General features: G+C 32.3%; 1 protein-coding gene across 1 annotated transcript; it reads right to left on the bottom strand.

Moving 5' to 3' along the window:
- Window positions 1-2,841: 2,841 nt before the first annotated feature.
- LOC125819281 (alpha-soluble NSF attachment protein) lies at window positions 2,842-10,772 on the bottom strand. Its single transcript, XM_049498749.1, has 9 exons — window positions 10,447-10,772; window positions 9,693-9,742; window positions 9,507-9,579; window positions 7,941-8,020; window positions 7,486-7,637; window positions 6,954-7,113; window positions 6,825-6,872; window positions 6,410-6,490; window positions 2,842-3,181 (listed from the first exon to the last, which is right to left on the bottom strand). The coding sequence occupies exons 1-9, from the start codon at window positions 10,589-10,591 to the stop codon at window positions 3,101-3,103; spliced, it is 870 nt and encodes a 289-aa protein (XP_049354706.1). The 5' UTR covers window positions 10,592-10,772; the 3' UTR covers window positions 2,842-3,100.
- Between the last annotated feature and the right edge of the window lie 10,667 nt (window positions 10,773-21,439).

Here is a 21,439-nt window from a genome sequence, read left to right as displayed (position 1 = left end):
TGGGCAAATTGTATATCCAACATATAAACATATGTATCATATGTAATCTAGGATCATTTTGATTTATACAAGGGGAATACGTGCCAAGGGTACTTTGACAATGAAACAAGTTTAAACCTTGCATACTAATACTTGGTAAAGTAAGCACGTACATTTAGTAATAAACTCATATTAGAGTACTCACTTTAATGCTCTAAGGAGTAGGAACTGCAGCTATGGATCTGTCACTACCGAGGGCACTTAGAAAGCTTACTTTGTAATACAAGTGTTGGATTCATGCCAAAGAAATAGGAAATCGAATAGCCTTACATACCTTGCTGCACAACTTTGGATATTATAATGAGCTAACTGTCTTCCTTTCAGATTATTTATCTACAATGGAGTAAATAATAAAACTAGCATTAGTATCTAATAAACAAGTTTGGGCTACTTGATCAGACCAAAACAGTAATTGGCAGTAAATTTGTAATTGATCCCATCAAGGGTGTTCTTCCCACCCATTCTCCTCTAATTTTTTCATATACTATACAGTCTTCTTATATGGTCCTCCGAAACTCTTCGGGCTTCATAACGTTTGGAAAATAATATACAAAGGGATGGCAAAAAGTAAGCTCATGCAACACTCAATTAAGTGGTGTATCACTACACTTTCAATGTTCTATCCTATAACCAGTTCACATGACTTCTCTGCACATATCCAGCCACACCCCTTTATTTTACGATACACAAAACAGTCCCTAAGCATCACAATGTGGAAATAGCAATATGAACATACGGCTTTCAATCAACATCCCGTGAGTTCCAACTAACATTACATTTAAGATGCTCAAAACGAGCTCACAATCAAAATTTAAGGGGACTCCACTCGGCTTTCCCAACCAACACATCCTTCCTCCAAACTCACACCATATAGAAACAACACTCATTATTTCATTAACACATAAAAACTTTCACACACAATGCAAGAACAAGAGAGGGATGAAAATTTCCATAGCTTACCTTGCTGGACAGAAACCTCACTTGTTAAGACTTGGATTCTTTAAGGTTTAGGTTGTCCTCTCCCCCATAACTTGATGTTAAATCAGATTATTCACTTGAATTCCTTAAGATGGGATATGTTCTACTAACTTGTACTTTAAAAAGAAGGGGTTTGCTTCAGATTTTAATGGTGAAGCTACAGACCAGAACTCTTGGAGCTTCTATGGCTTTCCTTGGGAGCAATTTTCTGGAGAATAAGTGATGAAAGAGATGTGATAATCTTGAGTGTTTTAGAGGTCCCTTTTGGACGTTTTCACTTAACAAATTGGAGAAATAATATGGTCCTTTACTTTTAAGCAAGTAGGTGCATCACCTCCTTAATTTCTGCCACAAGTTTCTAAGTAGGTGCATCACCTACTTGCCCTTTTCACTTAGAATGCAGTCCACTAATTCTAAGTAGGTGCATCACCTACTTGCCCTTTTCACTTAGAATGCAGTCCACTAATTTTAAGTAGGTGCATCACCTACTTGCCCTTTTCACTTAGAATGCAGTCCGCTAATTCTAAGTAGGTGCATCACCTACTTGTCACCTACTAGCATAGTTTAGTCAAGCAAACACCTCACTTATTTTACACCATTTTCCCAATTTTAGTTTCTTTACAAGACCGTAACACTAATACGCACTTGACCACTTTGACTCTTACAGTAAATACCACCTTTTACTATCTCACTTTAAACCTATTCTATTGTCACTAGTCGCATAGGAAACCGAGTCCATAACTATACCACAAGGCAACGTAGAATACGGGGTGTTACATATATATATATATTAACTTCTTTAATTCAACAGCTAATTTGGATCTATTATTTTCTATGGGAAATTTATTTATTCTTCACTAATTTTTTTTGTATAATTTATCATAGATACCATGCCACCAAAAAAATCTACAAATACAAAATAAATTGCAATACGATTGCAAAAAAAATTGTTTTAAATTTTTTTCTTATTTTTTTCTTCCATTCACACTTCTTTCTTTTTATTTCTCATTTTTTTACACTATAGAAAAAATGATTCAAAAAATGAAATAACAATAAGAAACTCAAATAATGATAATTATAGAAGTCAAAAAATAATATGTTGTAAGAAAAGATCAAATGTACCCATAAACTCTGCTAGAAGAAACATATATACCCCTACATGAATGTTTTTAAAAATTAAAAAAAAAATATCTAAAATTAACTTTTTCACTTTCTTTTAATGAAAATGGTATATGTGAATCATTTTTGTTATGGTAAGAGTATGTATGAATCACTTTTGTAAGGAGGATATATCAACTCTAAATGACAAAGTTAAAACACATATCAAACCCTTTTCCCTATATGACATGGGAATTGACAACCTCTATCCTTTGAGTTGCACACTTTTAAACTCGATCCTACACAATAACTCATAAAGACATAAACTACACAAAAAGAGATAACCCGCACCAGACAAGCCCCATGCAATGAACTCAACCCATAAGGCCACCCCCTACTATCACTAACAAGGGATTTCAAACGCGAGATCTCCATTACAAAAGTCCCAAGCCAAACCATCTGATCCGCCCTGAAGGGTTTAATGTTTTTCTTTTTGTTATTCCCTATTGATCCTTCATGAGTAGCATCGAATGACCAAAATATATGGCTCATTTCTTTTAACATTTTCTTTTGGTGTCAAGTAAACTGAATCATCAGATTAGGACGGTAATCCTACCTCAGTTTTCCTTGTATTACAACTTGCAAACTATTGATGCATCAGAAATTTAAAAACTCCAGTTTCACTTTCTTACGCCTGGCAACCAACAAATTTTTATTGTTCTTCTAAGTCCAAATGAGAAGAACATTTATTTACACATAATTGGTAGTACAAATACCCACACCAATACAGAATTGTACAAAAATTGGACTTTTAACCTCAGCCTCAAGGCTTTAACTTCGACCATTAGACAAAAACCTTTATAACCAGTCAAACTCGTATTTAGTACAAACACAATGGATTCAAACAACCATGATAACAATCAATCACCCAATACAAATAAAATCACATGAAAGCTAGTAGTTTACAATAGATGAGAGGAACAAATTAAGTAAGATCATCTTCCTCAAGCTCCTTCGCCTTCAATGTTTCCTTGACTCTTAGAAGAAGTGTTGTCCTCCAAGCATCCTGTGCAGTGTGAGATTTATGCCAATGCAAACATCATAAGTAGATTGTAAACTAAAACAGCAATATGTGCCCAGTCAATTAAGCATCCAAGTGTAGATTCACAACGCATTGATGACAAAAATGAATCCACCATATAGATATGTCAAGATTGAATATAATGTCAAGAACCAGATAAACAAATGGATTACATTGTTGTGTTAAGTCAGCTGCCTCAGGCAGGACTATTACTATTTGGAACACTTGCATTAGCCATGTCCAAGTCAAATCTGCTTTCAAGTTCAAATGCCAACGCATTTTTGGCATTTGACGTAGTTTCAAGGTTATTAAAGCTTTTCCATACCCAATTTTGTCTACTGCACCATAACTTATAAAATCTGCAGATTCTCATACAAGTTTAACGTAATATACCCTCTCTATCCTTCATACGAAGTGAAATCAGGTTAACTGCACCATCAGTGGTCCTCAATTTCAAGTACTTCTCTATAAAGCTAGCAAGGTAATCTATGTCTCCTTCAGAAAATTATGCCCCTTCATGTACTCAAATAGCGAGGATAATGGTGGTCAACACAAAGAGATCTTGTTGGTACAACAAACCGCTACAGACCTCTAGTATCCAAAGCTAGGAAATGTCTAGATAATTGCCGTAAAACCAAAAGTATTGAGTTAAACATGCATGGTTATCAGTGGCAGACGCATGATTTTCATTAAGGGATGTCAATGGTTATAGTAAAAAAATTATAATGAGGCTAGTAGGCCTTGAACACATGACCTCATGGAGTGTTTGCAAGCCCCTAACCAATAGACTAAACCTTCAACTTGTTTCAAGAGGTGTCAATTTATGTATTTATATTTATTAAACTAAAATTTGACCACTATATACAACGTAATTTTCCGACGAAGGGGTGTCGCTCGACACCCCTTGACCAAGTGTAGGTCCACCACTGATAGTAGTTATGCTACAGTTAAAACACAAAATAAAATTAAGCACCCTAGAGAATAAACAGAGTTGATGCCAAATATTCAACCTTCAGTTCCAGACAAAAAGAACCTGAGGTCAGATAGTGCTTCACAAGAATCGGAAAAGATGCTACCAGCTTATGCATTGAATGACTGCCAATTAGGTTTGCTATTGTCGACTTCAGTGGTGTTTATACTTAATTAGGTCTTCCGAACCGCAGGAAGTCTACAAAGTGGGTCAATAATCCAAGGAGACGGGATTGACAATGATATCGCGCGTACACTGTACTGGAGCGGGGTGGGTGAAATGGAGGCTGGCATCGGGGATACCATGCGATGAGAATGTCGTCGAAGCTTAAAGGTAAGTTCTACAGAGTGGTGGTGGTTAGACCAACATTGTTATACGGGAAAGAGCTAGCCAGTCAATAATGTCCATGTTAAGAAGATAAAGGTAGGGAGAAGAGAGATGATCAGAAATGAAGTTATATGGGGATAAGGTGGGAGTGGCCTCTGTGGTGGAATCGACGAGGGTAGTGAAGTTGGGATGGTTCGGACATGTGAAGAGAAGGTGTGTGGACTAGCCAATAAGGTGTGAGAGGTTGGCTCTTGGTTGTAGCAAGAGCTAGGAGGTAGGCCAGAAAAGAACTGGGGAGGTGATTAAACACTTACTGAGCATATGACCATAGATAGGAAGGTTTGGAGGTCGAGGATTAGGGTAGAAAGTTAGAAGGTAGCCAAGTGCTATCACACTTCATGTGGGAGAGGTAGGGGAGTAGCTCCCTCCTTTTCTTTTCTCCATGTTAAGTGGTATGTAGTCTCTTATTCTTCAATGTGTATTACTATAAGTTGCTTCATTTGCTTTGTATCTTGCTTTTTGTTGTCATATTTTTCTTGCAATCTTGCATCGAAACATCTCTTTTGAGTTGAAGGCATATCGGAAACCTCTCTACCCCAAAAAATAGGGATAGGGTGTGCGTACATCCTACCCTTCCCAGACTCCACTTATGGGATCACAAGGGAATGTTGTTGTTAAACCGCATGAAGTCCAAGTGAATGAAGTATGCCCAGTGTTTTTAGAAGCACAAAGTACTACGAAGTTCCCGGAGCTTAAAACAAAAAGCAAGAAGTGAAGGGTGCACTTATTTGAAGTCGAGAACACAACTTGCAGAAGATTAAAAATACCATATGAATTTAGTACTATAATAAGCAAATTGTCAATTAAAATAACTAATTTCAGCATCCAATATACAATAATGATGATATAAGTGAACTTCTTGAAGTTGAGATTTAAGGGATCAACGCTTCTCCTGGGGAACACCTTGTGTGTTTGTTTGAACGCTAAAGCACATTTCCCATAAAGCGATAATCTCACGGTTTGCATCCTTGCAATGAAGCAATGGCTTTTAATAACACTGGGTATGCCTAGTATGAAGCATGGTAAGTTAACCTTAATGCATTAACAATAGCATTCAGGAGAGAAGCTGCATATCTTTTAAGGGAGTTGAAAAACCACATGGAATGTCCAAGGACTTGTTTGATTTGGTCCGCAACAGAACAAGGACATAACCATGTATATAGATGACCTGTTGAGCTTTTCACGTAGCACACTATATACTTGAAGAATTATTTGGATTATTTTTCTCATACGCTCAGCAGATTGGGTTCCTCCTGTATTGCTCTAACTAAAAAAAAATGCTTATCAAAGGAATTTTCTTTTGCATGATATAAAGAAATTTTCCAGCAAGAAGAAAGCACTTGAAAAGGGGAAGAACATGATGATTGTTTTTAACACAGAAAGTAAAGAGGAAATGGCAAGACCAGAAGAATTGTGTGAAATACAGATCATGGAAAAAACTGTGGTCGTCATATCAAACATTAGCCCTTCGCTCACTCTTATGTTTTTAAACTCCGCGCTCATTCTCACTGCCGGCTTGAGGACTATAAAGCATTGGCAGGAATTTATCACCTTCGTCCATAATTTGAAGAGCTTATGACCTCCTAAAATGCTAGAGATGAGAGAAATATTGCAAGTAACTTTTGGCAGTATGGGGTACAAAGGTATGATGTTCCAGCATAGTTCTTTCTAAATTAAAACACAATAAGGGACGCCACAGATACAAACATACATACCCGCAGCACAGGCGTGTGGTATGTGTGTGTATCCAATACAAGAAAGATATTACTCCAAAGTGTAAAATCTATTGTAGGCCATGTCACTGCAATACATGTATTTCTTTTAATTGGTAAAAAAGTGTTCGAGTTCAACATTACCAGTTGTGTCATGCTATCGTACTCTTTGACAGCATCAGTGAACTTTGCAACATCTTCCTCATCAATTGCAGCTGCCAAATCCTGTCATTAGGAAATATCCTCCCAAATTAGTTTTAATGTCATGTCAGAAAACACATGTATGATAACTGTGACTCAGCAAGAATAAGCACTTGAGTGAAATCTTATATTGGCTTTGGTCCTTGGGTGAATGCATCTCTATATGATCATTTGGAATACTAGGAGATACATACCCATAGATGCATTGGATCGTGTGAAATATCATTGCAATTTGTAGATTCGATAAGATGAAACCATTTTCACAAAGACCAGACTCAGTAACTGTCTAAAAGAAAAGGGCCAGGAAGCAGGAGAGAAAACAACATTCACAAATAGGAATACACAAGCTATGACATACCACTAGCAGTTTGCATTCGCGTGTCCCTGAAAATGTTGGATCCAGCTCCTGCAGATAAAGATGCAATATTTAACTACTGATATCATATTTATGGAAAGAATTTAGTGGCTGAAAACGTAACCCTGGTACCTGATATTGCTCCAACGCATTGTTGATTGCAACAACATCACCTTTACAAAGTTGGCAAATACCAGCGTTAAGAAGATGCCCTCTAACTCCATACTTCAACAAGTTGTTATTGACTGAGTGACGTGCAATCTCCTCAAAGATCTCGATCGCTCTCGGATATCTGAGAGTAATGTCAGAATTTGTAAGAAAATATTCCATTTCTTAAAAAAACATGAGAACAATAAGAAGGTAAAACAAAAGCTTACAACTTTATTAATAGTTCAAAAGGCATTTATTCACTGTTCTCCTCTTAATTTGGAAGTGATAACCTTTTCCTAACTACTGATATTGACCTCTTTCTTATCTTTCTTGTTTCATCCATAACAAGAGACTGATTACACCAGCGTATACGAAGACCAGATCAACCACAATGATGTTGACAGAGAAATGTGCAATATCTTCCAGTTCTAAGCAAGAACTTTTTCATGACATGAATCGACATTCTTTCTTTTTTTGGAAACTATATCACTACCTTAAATACAATGAATCTTACTTCTCGATTTGAGCAGAGAATTGTGCAACTTTCTGTTTGCATTGATTTGCAGTTGTTGTTACATCTTCACTCTGGAAAAGATCAGCTGCCTTCTCATAGTAATTAATAGCCTGATCCAAATTTTGCTCTTGCTCATATAATTCAGCAATTTCCTGCACACAGTACACATTACATCTCTTTCAGGCAGTGAAACCAAACTTCCTAGGATACTTCAACTAAAATAGCTACATTCTACAATCACTGGCGCGAGGGTAACAAACTGATACAACACAAGACCAGTCACTTATCACCTTTCTTGGTAATATAAAATGTCCAATCAGTTAAGTACATAAAAGAAAGTAAGCATTGAGCTGACTAGAACCAAGAATTAGACCATGTGCTTACATGAAGAGACTCATTGAACACTGAGAACATCAAAGACCACATCCAGATTCTAGCAGATAACATAGTTATACCTTGTAATATCTTGCAGACATATTTAGCCTCCCAATGTCCAGAAAAAAGTTCACTGCCTGCTCTAAACATGATACTGCCTCTGCAGGACACACAATACAAAATTCAGTTTGTAAGCCAATGCTAAAGATAACTAAATAGAAAGATAATTACAATGTGGTGATTTTCAGAAAATATTCTCAGAAATGATATCGCATTAGAATTGTATTTTATATGATTTTAGGAGCAAAATGGGCATGAATAGAGTAGAATGGATAGGCTGGATGCATACAACTGAGCCCAAATAACACATTTTCCTTAACAATTACATTTGCTATTTCCACCTTAGAAACTTGGCAGATAATGAGCCCTCCACTTCTACCCTTCTCCACTTGAATACCAAACCTGGTGCCCCAGTCATTATGTGTGTGATCACACGTCCCACACTGTACTACCTATACCATTGAACCAAAGCCCTAGAGGCAATATACTTGTGATTCTGCATCAGTTAAACAAGTGTGTGTATGTAGTGCGTGTCTGTGTGAATGATAGCCAAGCAGGCACCAAGAGGTCTACTTAATCTCCCTCCCTCCTTCCCCCTACTCTCTCTCCCACTTATCAGCATTTTGATTTTTGGTTCTTAGCAATATCTATTGTTTAAATTTCCAAATATTACCATCAAACCTCCAATAAATTTGTTCAGTTCCAAAAATAAAATTACAGCTACAAAAATAAAAGTACATATTTAGACGAGAAGAATGAAATTAAACTGTACTTCAAATTACTTGTTACAAGCAACACTCTTGGAATTTATCAAAAGATTTTTTTTTGAAGTAGTAACAATCAAAGCAATAACCACTTGTATATAACTCATCATATTTATCTTACGAAATAACAAAAGTTAGAACATTAATATAAAGTCTCAAATAAATGGGAGTTATATTATAAATGATGCTATGCATAACTTTCTATGTACAGTATTTTATAGATACTTTTGATGTTATGTATTAATGCATGAAGTTTCTTGCTGCATAAGTGCAATAACTTCGCCTTCTTTGTAACCATGTAAATCATTGCGCATCTTACATACTAATCTAGTAAAGTTACGTGTTTAAAATATTTAACATTAACTCAATAATTTCCAAATGTTTCAGCACTCTCTCTGTTTTTAATTAATCTGAAACTTATCTCTGAAAGAAAGTTTAAATCATTCCTATATCCTAGAATAGTTGGCAGTGCAACACTCCAGTCCTTCTACCATCCTTATTATAAATTAACAAATTGCAACTGTCATTCTAATAGCAAGAAAACAAATCTCACCCATAAAGGAGTGCATTTAGCAGCTTATGATGGTAGAGAAACTACTTTGGGACAAGGTCTAATCAAGTATGACGCCAGCAAAAAATCAAATAATTGGTCCTGGGACAAGATAATATTACTAAATACAAAACCTCTAAGAAGCTCCTAAAAGAGGCTTATATGGAGATCCGAACGGACTTACATCCAAAGATGTTGCTTCTATGTTTTTCGGAAGCATGCAAAATAAAAATGCTGGTTTGAAGCAAATAATTATTCCTTGACTTACAAACCTTTAATATTTGACTTCTTGTAGCAATGAGCAGCATCTGCATAAGCATTTGCAGCCTCATGTTTGCTATCCAACTGTGAACATAAAGTAAATTGACTTTCAAGAACTGAAAATATCTATGAGTAAGAATGAAAGTAAAGAGCATCAATGAGAGACCATAACTTACTACAGATGAATTAACACTTACTTTAAGATGACAATTAGCCAATTTAACATATACTGCTCCAGCTTTATCCCCTGAAAGAACCAGGTAACAAAAAAATATTCTGCAATTTCTTAGCATGCAACTAGGGCGATTGAATTTATGAAACATTGAGCTTTATTTAAGAAATTTATTCACTTTTACACCATTAAAAAATTATGTTCATCTTATACAATTTAAAGTCTAAATTGGAGAAAATGGTATATTTCTGTCTACAAATTGAATCAATTATGTCTACAAAATTGGCCTATATACCAAGCTATAAGCAAGAGGAATAAGCAAGTTATAACCCATCCAATCCTTACTGCATGTCCAAAGTAAGGACTACTCGATAAATAACTCTTCTTAGATGATTAACGCTGCAATTGATTAGAAGATTAAAAAATAATAGAAATGACAATCTCCTCAAACGCTCCAACAATTAATTTAATTAATCAAATCCAGCAAAATTTTACCCAAGTTTGCGGACTGTGCTAATTACTTGGACCAAACAAAATTAATTTTTATATGGAAGATCATCTAATGAGAAAATGCATACAAAAATTTACAGATTCTCACGCAATAATTTGGAACCAGTATATCATACAATGATGTTTGGTGAAAATGAGAAATTAAATCTAAAAACAGAACCTGAGTGGGATCACCAGAAAATGAATTTAGGGATTCAAAAGCATACCGCTAGATCTTCGTAAAATGATAAACAACCGTGTAGAAAAATGGAAAAAAAAAAAGAACTAACATGATTTGGCGAGTTTAAAGCAATTGCCAGCTTTATCGAACAGATCAGCTGCGTCTTCGTATTTGGAACCGAAAAGGGCCCATCCGCCGAGTTTCTTCTCAGCCTTGTTCTCGAAATCTTCACCTCTTGCTATGTGATCCCCCATTTTTGGTCAGCACAAAGAGCGATATCTTTCGTTTGAAGTAATCTGAAAAACAAAGAAAGGAAGAAGAGAATTCGGTGGAGTGGGGTGGGTGGGTGGGTGGGGTGGGATGTCGCCTGATGGGCTTTAATTTTTCTCGGCCTGCACCTTTTCTGTTGGGCTTTGGGACCAGCGTAGAAAAGTATTCACCGTCCAAACTCCCAATACACTTTTTCACTTAGCCCCACCAAATTTCAGTTGGGGCTGAGGTGCTCTCTAACTTTAGACATATATAGCCTATAGAGTGTTCATTTTAGGGCATCTTACATAAATCCCACTAATTTAGATCCTAATTATTATAATTTTCAATAGTTTGTAATATTACTTTTTATACCATATTTTGACCTTGAGATACATGTATCATTAAGGGCAAAGATACAAGTATCCAACAATTTTTAAAGCTAAGATAAATAATTTATCAATTTGAATTAAAGGGGTGTAACTTATTTCCTTTATTAAAGGATTGATTGTTGACTAATTAACAACCCAACAGATTTACAGGATCTTGAGTATTAACTCTAACAAGTTTTCCTAAAATAACGAAATCATAAACCCAAATAATTTTGTTATTGTACTCTTCATCTTCTTCATCGGTTCCTTCCTTTGTATCCGCCTGAATCCTACGCCAACTTTTTAAAACACATATAAAGGGGAATACATCGGCAGGTTGAGGTGCAATTTAAAATATCTAATTATGATAACGGAACTGAATAGAATGAAATTAGTACAAAGAATCATGTAGTTTTCTCCTTTGATATTGATCTCGGCTGAACGACCAAATTCCTTGTCATATGCATCAACCAGAAAGGTTCTCTATTGCCCTTTGTAATACTATATGTATCTCGAGCATGTATCTCGTAGCTTAATTTTTAAAAGTTTATACAATCGAACTTCAGAGAAATATGAATTTTATCTCAGATATATGTATCAATATGTATCTCAGTCTCAGTCTTAAAAACTGTTAGATACATGTATCTCGCCACTAATGATACATGTATCTCATAGCCTAATTTGTAAAAGTTTATACAATAGAACTTTAGAGAAATATGACCTCTATTTCAGATACATAAATAAGATGTAAAACCAAGATATATTAGAATAATGAAAAAAAAGTAATTTACATTTTTGTATACTTGTAATTATCAAGATTTAGTTTTGAATTAGGGACATGGAATTGAGAGATTTAAGAAAGAAAGGGAGATGGTGAAAGTGTTTGAAGATCGTGGGGGGTGGGCTGGGGGTGAGAGATCGGAAGGTAATGGGATTTGGGGAGGGAGCAACAGATCGAAGTGAGAGAAAAACTTTTTGAATTGATAATTTACCATTAATTAATGAGTTTAAATTTTAAGATAATTATTTAATATCATATATAAGAGGTTTGTGTATCTAATTAAATATTTTAAACTATACGGTATAAAAAAATAAAAGTGGTATTGTGCGTAATTTTTTTAAACTAGAGGTAAATTAAGTATATATGGTACTAAAGTATGTCTAACTAGGTAGTTTTTCCTTCATTTTAAGGAAAATTACACAATTAAGCAAATATCTGATATGTATTCAATATACACCATATAATTTAAAAGAATTATAATTTGCAATTATAGTTATTCTCTCTCTTCTCTTCATCTCTCCATCGCCTTTCTCCTCTCTCTTACTCACATCTCTCCTCTATCTGCCTCCTCTCTATCGCACCTCTCGGGCTAATGAATTAAGGGTGACAAAAGAGTTTCAAAATAAAAAAAATATGACACAAGTTTTAATTATTGAATAGAGGTGACAATTTTAAGATTAGTGCTAATGACACTAATTTTAAAATCCTCAAGTTTTATTATTTACATAAAAGCCCTATTTTTCTCCATTCCACACCCTCCCTTCTCTCCTCCTTTCTGCCTCTGCCATCCCCTCCCCTTCTGCCATCGTAACCGTCGACGTCACCGCTTTCTCCTCTACCACAACCATCAGTTCTTCCTCCATTGCCACCACTCTCTTATTCTTCCTCTTTTACCACCATTGTTGCCACCTCCTTATTCTCTACCTTTGCCTCCACAACAACCATCACCTCCATCTTCGTTGTTATCACCAACATCTCATTTGCCACTCTATCATCCTCTCTTTTGCCTCACTTGCTATAACAATTATTGTAGTTGTTGCAGCAACTTCAGCAGTTGCTAAAAAAACTTTAACAGTTACTACAATAACTTCAACAGTTGCTGAGCAAACTTTAGCAGTTGCTGAAAAAACTTCAACAATTGCAACAATAACTTCAACAGTTATTGTGACAACTTCAGTTGTTGCTTGATTTTCTACAAAAAAAACAATTCAATGACTTCAACTTCAAAAAATTTAAAATTAAAGCAAATTAGTTTGTGAAATAGGACCAACAAGAGAAAAAGAAAAAACGTGATAAAAATAATGAACGACAACGATAATGATAGCAACAACAAAGAAGAACAAGTAAATGGAAGAAGAGAAAAAGAAATGAAGAAGAAGAAGAAGAAATCTGTAAAGAGAAAGAAAGAAGGAAGAAGATGGGAGAAATAAATCTTGAAAGAGATTTTAAATTTTGAATTTAAGAAGAGAGGGAAAACTTTTCAAACATTTTGAAATTAGAAATTGGGTTTATTTTGAATATTTTTAAAAGTTTAGAAGTTTTAAATATTACATTTTAGACCCTAATTATCTTAATCACTAATTAAAGAAAAATTGACTTGGTCAATCCTTTTTTGTCACCAATTTTAATTTCAACACTTTTTTGTCACCAATTTTAATTTCAACACTTTTTTTGTCACCTCCTCCTCAATTTACTCGCGCCTCTCTTTGCCCCCTTTTTCACTCACCTTCTTTTTTCTCTTTCAATACAATTAGTAACCTTCAATAATACAGATACAAATGTTAATAGGCAATATTCAAATACAAATGGTAACTTTCTCAAGGCAACAAATAGTAACAATATATAAATATATAGATCAAAATGGTATTTACTTATACAAATGTTAACAGTCAATATACAAATATAAATGCTAACTCTCTCATTTCTTTGCCCCTCTCTCTATTTCTTGTCTCTCTCTACCTTTTCATTTTTTACCTCCTACTTTCTCTCAATACAAAAACAAATAACAAATGTTAATAACACAGATATAAAATGTTAACAGTATGTAACTTTGTCAAAGCAACAAATGGTAGCAAATATAATACAAATCAAAGTGGTATTCATTGATACAATTGTATCTATTGTATCAATTGATACAAATCGTATTCAAATACAAATTGTATACACTAATACAATTATAATCATTGCATTGATGGACACAAATCATATTCGGATACAAATTTCTTCAGTGATACAAAATATAAACACAAGACAATAAATATAAATACAAATACAAATGACAATAGATACATACAAATGCACATGAATACAAATGCATTTTTTTATGAAATATAACATTGATACAATTGTATTCGTTGATACATATTTCGTTAATACATTTGAGTGTGATACAACATTGATACAATTGTATTCATTGATACACACACACAACACACACACACACACACATATATATATACTAAATTACATATATACAATTATCTAATAGATATACAAATACAATTCACCTATCTCCTCTCTCTCGCCTCTCCTAGTCCCGATCGCCTCTCTCTCCTTCTAATGTGTAGCTATGGATCGTATTAAGCAAACTATAACTATTTGGCCTAATTATGTTTCTAGTCTTGGGTATTTTTTAAATTTCTTCTTTACTTTATGGTAAAAAAAAAGGTCATATTTGATCTTGTATTCTCATAATAGGGTTATATTTATTATTCGTTCTACTTTTTTACATCCAATTTTAGACACATATTTGCCCCTGATTGTTAACTTCATGTTTTCACACTCTTATTATCTTGAGTGGTGCCTACATGAATATATTTTTATCCAATTAAAATTTCCGCCCAAAATAATTCTTCTACCCAACCAAATTAACCAGTAAATCCATTTTCTAATACATATCTCCTCAGCCCTTCTAATCGACCCATACTTGTCATTTCTCATCATTTCAGGATTCAAATATGTTCGCGTGTTGTTGATGTACGTATCTTCGTCTCAATACACTTTTGTCCACGAGCTTTTTTCAAATTTCAAATAAAAATGACCAACTTGTAATTTTCATGAAATAATCTTGTATCAATGTCCTTATTGCTTGTTAAATCGTATCATTGAAGATTTTTTTACTCCAAATTAGTTCTTTTTTTTTGTATTTCTTGAAAAATGGGTTTGCCCTACACCTCAAACATGTAGAACGTACTTTCATAAGATTCCATGGAAAAGATAATATTCAAGAACTCTAAGGTATTTTAGGGCTGATTCGTGAAGCCAAATAAAATCAAGAGAGAAACTTTAGAAATCTGAAATTTTTACAAGTTAAAAATGAACTGATATTTACCCCTTTGAAGAGGACTTGCTTTGGCCAACTTTCTTGACTAATTTTGGGCCATAAATTGTCCAGTAGGTGATAGACCTACTTGGCCATTTAACTTGGGCCTTTATGGACTTAAACTTATTAGATCTTGGCTATTTTCTTGCACTTGATTGGGCCAGAATTGTCAAGTAGGTGATGAGTGTGCTTGGCCTTATAGGATGGTCAAACGAATTTTAGTAGGTGATGCACCTACTCGATCCTCTAGGTTGGTCAATAAGTATAAGTAGGTAATGCACCTTCTTGTCACCTACTAGTTTAGTTAAGTCAAACAAGCAACTCACTTATTTTATTCCATTTTATAAATTTTAATCTCTTTTGCTTTTACTTAACACTTCACTTAAACTTTAAGCTCAATTGTAACCTTATTATCTCGATTTTAAATACTTTTGTTAAGGTTAACTTGAAGTATACGTGTTTAATATATAGGACATTACAACACCTTTCAAACAATTTTCAACCATCACTATTCAAATAAGAAACTTGATCCCTCACTTATACGATAAGGTTGTGTCAAGTACCATGTAAATAGAACTAACATATGAAAACACTAAAAAATTCTTAGTTTATGACGGTTAATTTGTGAGTTTTAAGAAACTCCACTATTAATTCACATTGTGACGTTTTATTCTAACTTCCACAATAACCTTTTTGTGTTGGTTTTATTATAAAGGTTAGAAAATTGCCACAAGTTAGATTAATTTGTGGCGACTATCAACCCCCAAAAATATGTTAAATTCGTTAATATATATATATATGTGTGTGTGTGTGTGTCATAAGTAGAACAAACACTGGCATTTTTGAAATATTTAATTTCTTCTAGGGGCAAAATAGTAATTGTATTTAAATTATAATTATAGTAATTTCTAGAAAGAAATATTCCTTTCTAGTGTGTGTGTGTGTGTCATAAGTAGAACAAACACTGGCATTTTTGAAATATTTAATTTCTTCTAGGGGAAAAATAGTAATTGTATTTAAATTATAATTATAGTAATTTCTAGAAAGAAATATTCCTTTTCATTTCCTAGAAAGAAGCGTCCTTTCAATTTGCAGAAATAATCAAAGTCTTGTCTTTTTCTTTTCCTTAAAAAAGTCGTTCTCTTTTAATTTCAGATACTATCTCCTAAAAATAATCTCTTCATCTAGAGCTTCATCCCAGCAAACATAAAGAAGGTATGAAGTACTTTTCCTCTTAAGTTTTCAGCATCCCAAAATTTTTCTTTGATTTTTAAAATTGACATGCAAATCTTCAATTCACTTTTCAATTTCATTTTTTATTGTATTGATAATCAATACCAATAAAAATTGATCAATTTCTTCTGAATATAGTTTTTTTCTCAATTCTTTTGTAGTTTTGTAGCCTAACTAATATCTGCAAATATTCAATTAACTCTTCTTTTTCATGTTTTCCCTCGATACGAACTGTATTGATAATTATAAAGCTTTAAAAGTTGTCAAATCTAATATAGGGGTTTTCCCTCCAATTATTATATAATTGTGTAACCAATTATCAGTAGAGGGTGCATCTGATTATAACATAATTCGAGATATATGGTGAGAATGAGAAGTATACGAAGATGAACAAGTTTGTGAAGTATTAAGAGAAAGAGAAAGCTACAGAGGAGATAGCAAAAGAATGTTTAAGGTGATAGTATCTGGAAAGATCTTTGAGAGTATAATTGTTCTTTTACGTAATAATTAATTGTTATATCTACAATAATAGTATTTGAAAAGATCTTTGAGGGTATAATTATCCTTTTACAAAATAATAATAATTAATTCTCATATTTTATTAAAGATACTTTGTACTTGTTCACAGTATACGTGGACTTATATTTACCTCAAATATCAAAATATCTCTCTCTAGATATTTCTAATAATGCTTTAAATAAACTTTTACATTTCATATTTTCTCTCACAAAGATTTCATCTTCTTGCTTACCAAGTTGTTGTTTCGAGGTTGTTCGTGTAAGTTTTTAGTAAATCATTCTAACTTCTTCTTTTTCATTTTTTCTAAATACTTTCTACCCTACAAAATAGATTAAATTTCTAGTTTTTTTTATTATTATATAGTTCAAGATCTATTTGTATTATCACTACATCATTAAGTCTGTCATATTTTATCTTTAATTGATTTTTGGTAAGTCTTAATTTATTTTAATCGAGGTGTATATAAATATCTATTTATCTAATAAGCTATGATGTTTTCATGGTTGTCATTGTTTCAACATGATAAGGAGATTGAACTAGCTTCACCCTGGAATGAAAGATTAGATGACAACAACTCAAATAATCAAACAAATGCTATAAAATTCTTTTTTTATGTTTATTTGATGTGGATTTTAAAGGATTTAAATTTGTAATGTTGAATTTATTCTACACAAATTTTTATTACTTTAATTTAACATTAATTTAAACGAAGCTAATTAATATAAATTTATTTAATGAAATTTGATTTGTCTTAAATATGTTATTTAGTAGAATTATTTATTCATATTACTTTGAAGGCTTGATGTAATCCATATTTATTAATAAAATGATAATACTATTGTAAGACTCTACAAATTAAATTATGTAAAATATTAATTTCATATCCCGATATTTTGAATCCACAAATAATTATTTTTTAAGAGATTGAGATAATTTGTGAAGGTATGAGACCATCACAAATCAAAACTAAAAAACTTCCACAAACAAAAGACTCATTTTGTGGAGGACGTCGTGGAGGTTTATTAAAACCGCCAAAAATATGCTACTGACAAGGGTAATTGTAGCGTATTTTTAAATCACCACAATTCAATTTGTGGAGTCCCTAAACCGCCATAAATTGAAAAAAATAACCCTCATAAATTGAGTTTTTTCGTGTAGTAAAAATATGGGGCATCACAATTAACAACATTTATTTCTCCATCATTTTTCATTTCTTTAGTTACAATTTTGGCTCTGAAACCTTGTTGTCACGTCCTTAATTTTTAACTAAGTGCACATGTGACACTTGACAATTCGTTCACGTTCTTACACCACTTTCTCATGATCTTGCGATGTTATATCATTTTAAGACACCTGAAATTTCAAAGAAAATGATAGAAGAACACAAGAGATTTACAAAAAAAATTATATTGTAGAGAACTTGATTGATTTTTATTTGATGTCTTTACATATGAATGTACCTTTATTTATACTACTCATATAGGGTTAGTATGCAAATAATAGTTATTGCACACAAATTTCTATATATTTACAAATAAGTCTTATTTCTTGAATACTCTACAAGTCTAAAATATTTCAAATATCTTCCATGTAAATCTATGATATTTTAGAATCTATAATGAGATCACATTTCTCTATAATCTTCCACAAGTGTTAATATTATTTCAGAAAATATATTTGGCAGGATAAAAATAATGGCACAATTGGCATGACCTTACTTTTTCGAGGTAAGGTCATAATTTCAGAGGGATGGGAAGGGTATTAAGGTAAATTCATTTTTTTTTGTACCCAAAGTACCCTCTAAAGTAAGACCACTTTGAAATCTATTAAACCACTACCTTTTGAAATTAAAATCACTTTTGAAAAGTCTAAACCTATATTCTTTTCTCTTCAAATCACACTGCCCGAAAAAGTTTTATTCTTCCAATACTGTATTGAGATTTGAGAGCATTATATTTGTACCAATTTTTTTTTCTTTCTCCATTCTTCATTTTAAAAGGCCTTTATTTTCGTTCATAATTTTCATTTGAAAAATTAAATCAACTGCAATACTCTATTAAGAGCACTATATTTGTTCCAAATTTTTGGTCTTTCTCCATTTTTCTTCATTTTGCAACAACTCTCTATTTTCATTGATAGTTTTCATTTCACGGGTAAGTACGTCTATGTTGTTTTTAAGGGTAAAAAACAAGGTATATATTCAAGTTCGTAAGAATGTGCAAATTTGACCATTGGAGTTAGCGGTAGTTTATACCGAAAATACAAGAATTATGATGATGTTGTGAAAGCTTTAGAAGATTGAAATATTCGAACAGATGGAGTTAAATTAAGTTACAAAACTACTAGGGAATCATGTTGTAATTTTGTGTATGTGGATAAAAAGTAATTGTTAGCTAATGAACAATATATACTTATGTTAGCAATGTTTTTTGTTGGAGTTGTTATTGGAAAATCAATGAAAGATTAATTTGTTATGGCAATTTTGTGGTGTTATTTTAATATAGGATTGTTTGTGTATTGGGATTGGACCTTATTTTTTGAATTTGTCCTGATATTTTGGATTGGGCATGTCAACATAAGTACTTTTATTTACTAATTTAGAATAATAAGTAATTTAAATAGAATAAATAAATTATATTTCCTAATTATAAACGAATGTTATTGCAGCGCGAATGGTTAAAGCTTAAACGATTAATCCATAGGTCACGCATTCGAGTCTAGGTTAGGTCCTCCAGAGTCTTCTCTTTTTCTTTTCCTTAAAAAGGTCATTCTCGTTTAATTTCAGCTATTATCTCCTAAAAATAATCACTCCATCTAGAGCTTCATCCTAACAAACATAGAGAAGGTATGAAATACTTTTCCTTTTAAGTTTTTCAGCATTCCAAGATTTTTCTTTGATTTTTTTAAAATTGACATACAAATCTTCAATTCACTCTTTAATTTCATTTTTTCTTCATTTTGTATTGTATTGATAATCAATACCACATAAAAATTGACCAATTTCTTCCGAATATAGTGTTTTTCTCAATTATTTTGTAGTTTTGTAGCCTAACTAATATCTGCAAATATTCAATTAACTCTTTTTTTCATGTTTTCCCTCGATACGAACTGTATTGATAATTAAAAATCTTTTAAAATTGTCAAATCTAATATAGGGGTTTTCCCTCCGATTATTTTATAATTTTGTAACCAATTATTAGTAGAGGATGCATCTGATTATAATATAATTAGAAATATAGGGTAAGAATGAGAAGTATACGAAGATGAAGGAGTTTGTGAATTATTAAGAGAAAAAGAAAGCTACAAAGGATATAACAGAAGAATGTTTAAAGTGATAGTGTCTAGAAAGATCTTTGAGGGTATACTTGTTATTCTACGTAATAATTAATTCTTATATCTACAATAATAGTATTTGAAAAGATCTTTGAGGGTATAATTATCCTTTTACATAATAATAATAATAATCAATTCTCATATTTTATTATAGATATTTTTGTACTTGTTCATAGTTTACGTGACCTTATATTTAGCACAAATATCAAAATATCTCTCTCTAGAAATTTCTACTAATGCTTTAAATAAACTTTTAGGTTTCACATTTTCTCTCACAAAGATTTCATCTTCTTGCTTACCAAGTTGCTGTTTCGAGCTTGTTCGTGTAAGTTTATAGTAAATCATTTTAACTTCTTCTCTTTCATTTTTTCTATATACTTTCTACCCTACAAAATAGATTAAATTTCTGGTTTTTTTTATTCTTATATAGTCCAAGATCTATTTGTACTATCACTACATCATTACGTCCGTCATATTTTATCTTTAATTGATTTTTGGTAAGTCTTAATTTATTTTAATCAAGGTGTATATAAATATATATTTATCTAATAATGTATGAGGTTTTCATGGTTTTCATTGTTTCAACCTGATACGGAGATTGAGCTTGCTTCACCCTTGAATGAAAGATTAGATGACAACAACTCAAATAATCAAATAAATGCTATAAAATTCTTTTTTTATGTTTATTTGATGTGGATTTTAAAGGATTTAAATTTGTAATGTTGAATTTATTCTACACAAGTTTGTATTACTTTAATTTGACATAAATTTAAACGAAACTAATTAATATAAATTTATTTAATGAAATTTGATTTGTCTTAAACATGTTATTTAGTAGAATAATTTATTCATATTACTTTGAAGGCTTGATGTAATCCATATTTATTATTAAAATGATAATAATGTTATAAGACTTTACAAATTAAATTATGTAAAATATTAATTTCATATCACGATATATGCATCCACAAAAAAATATTTTTTAAGAGATTGAGATCATTTGTGAAGGTATGAAACCATCACAAATCAAAACTAAAAAACTTCCACAAACAAAACAATAATTTTGTGGAGGACGTCGTGGAGGTTTATTAAAACCGCCACAAATATGCTTGTGGCAAGGGTAATTGTAGCGAATTTTTAAATCACCACAATTAAATTTGTGGAGTCCCTAAACTATCATAAATTGAAAAAATAACCCTCATAAATTAAGGTTTTTCTTGTAGTAAAAGTATGGGGCAGCACAATTAACAATATTTATTTCTCCATCATTTTTCATTTCTTTAGTTACAATTTT

Source organism: Solanum verrucosum, unplaced genomic scaffold (genome assembly GCF_900185275.1).
Source record: "Solanum verrucosum unplaced genomic scaffold, falcon-dt-bn FXZP01000207.1, whole genome shotgun sequence".
NCBI lineage: Eukaryota > Viridiplantae > Streptophyta > Magnoliopsida > Solanales > Solanaceae > Solanum > Solanum verrucosum.
This window is presented reverse-complemented; position numbering and strand designations above follow the sequence as displayed.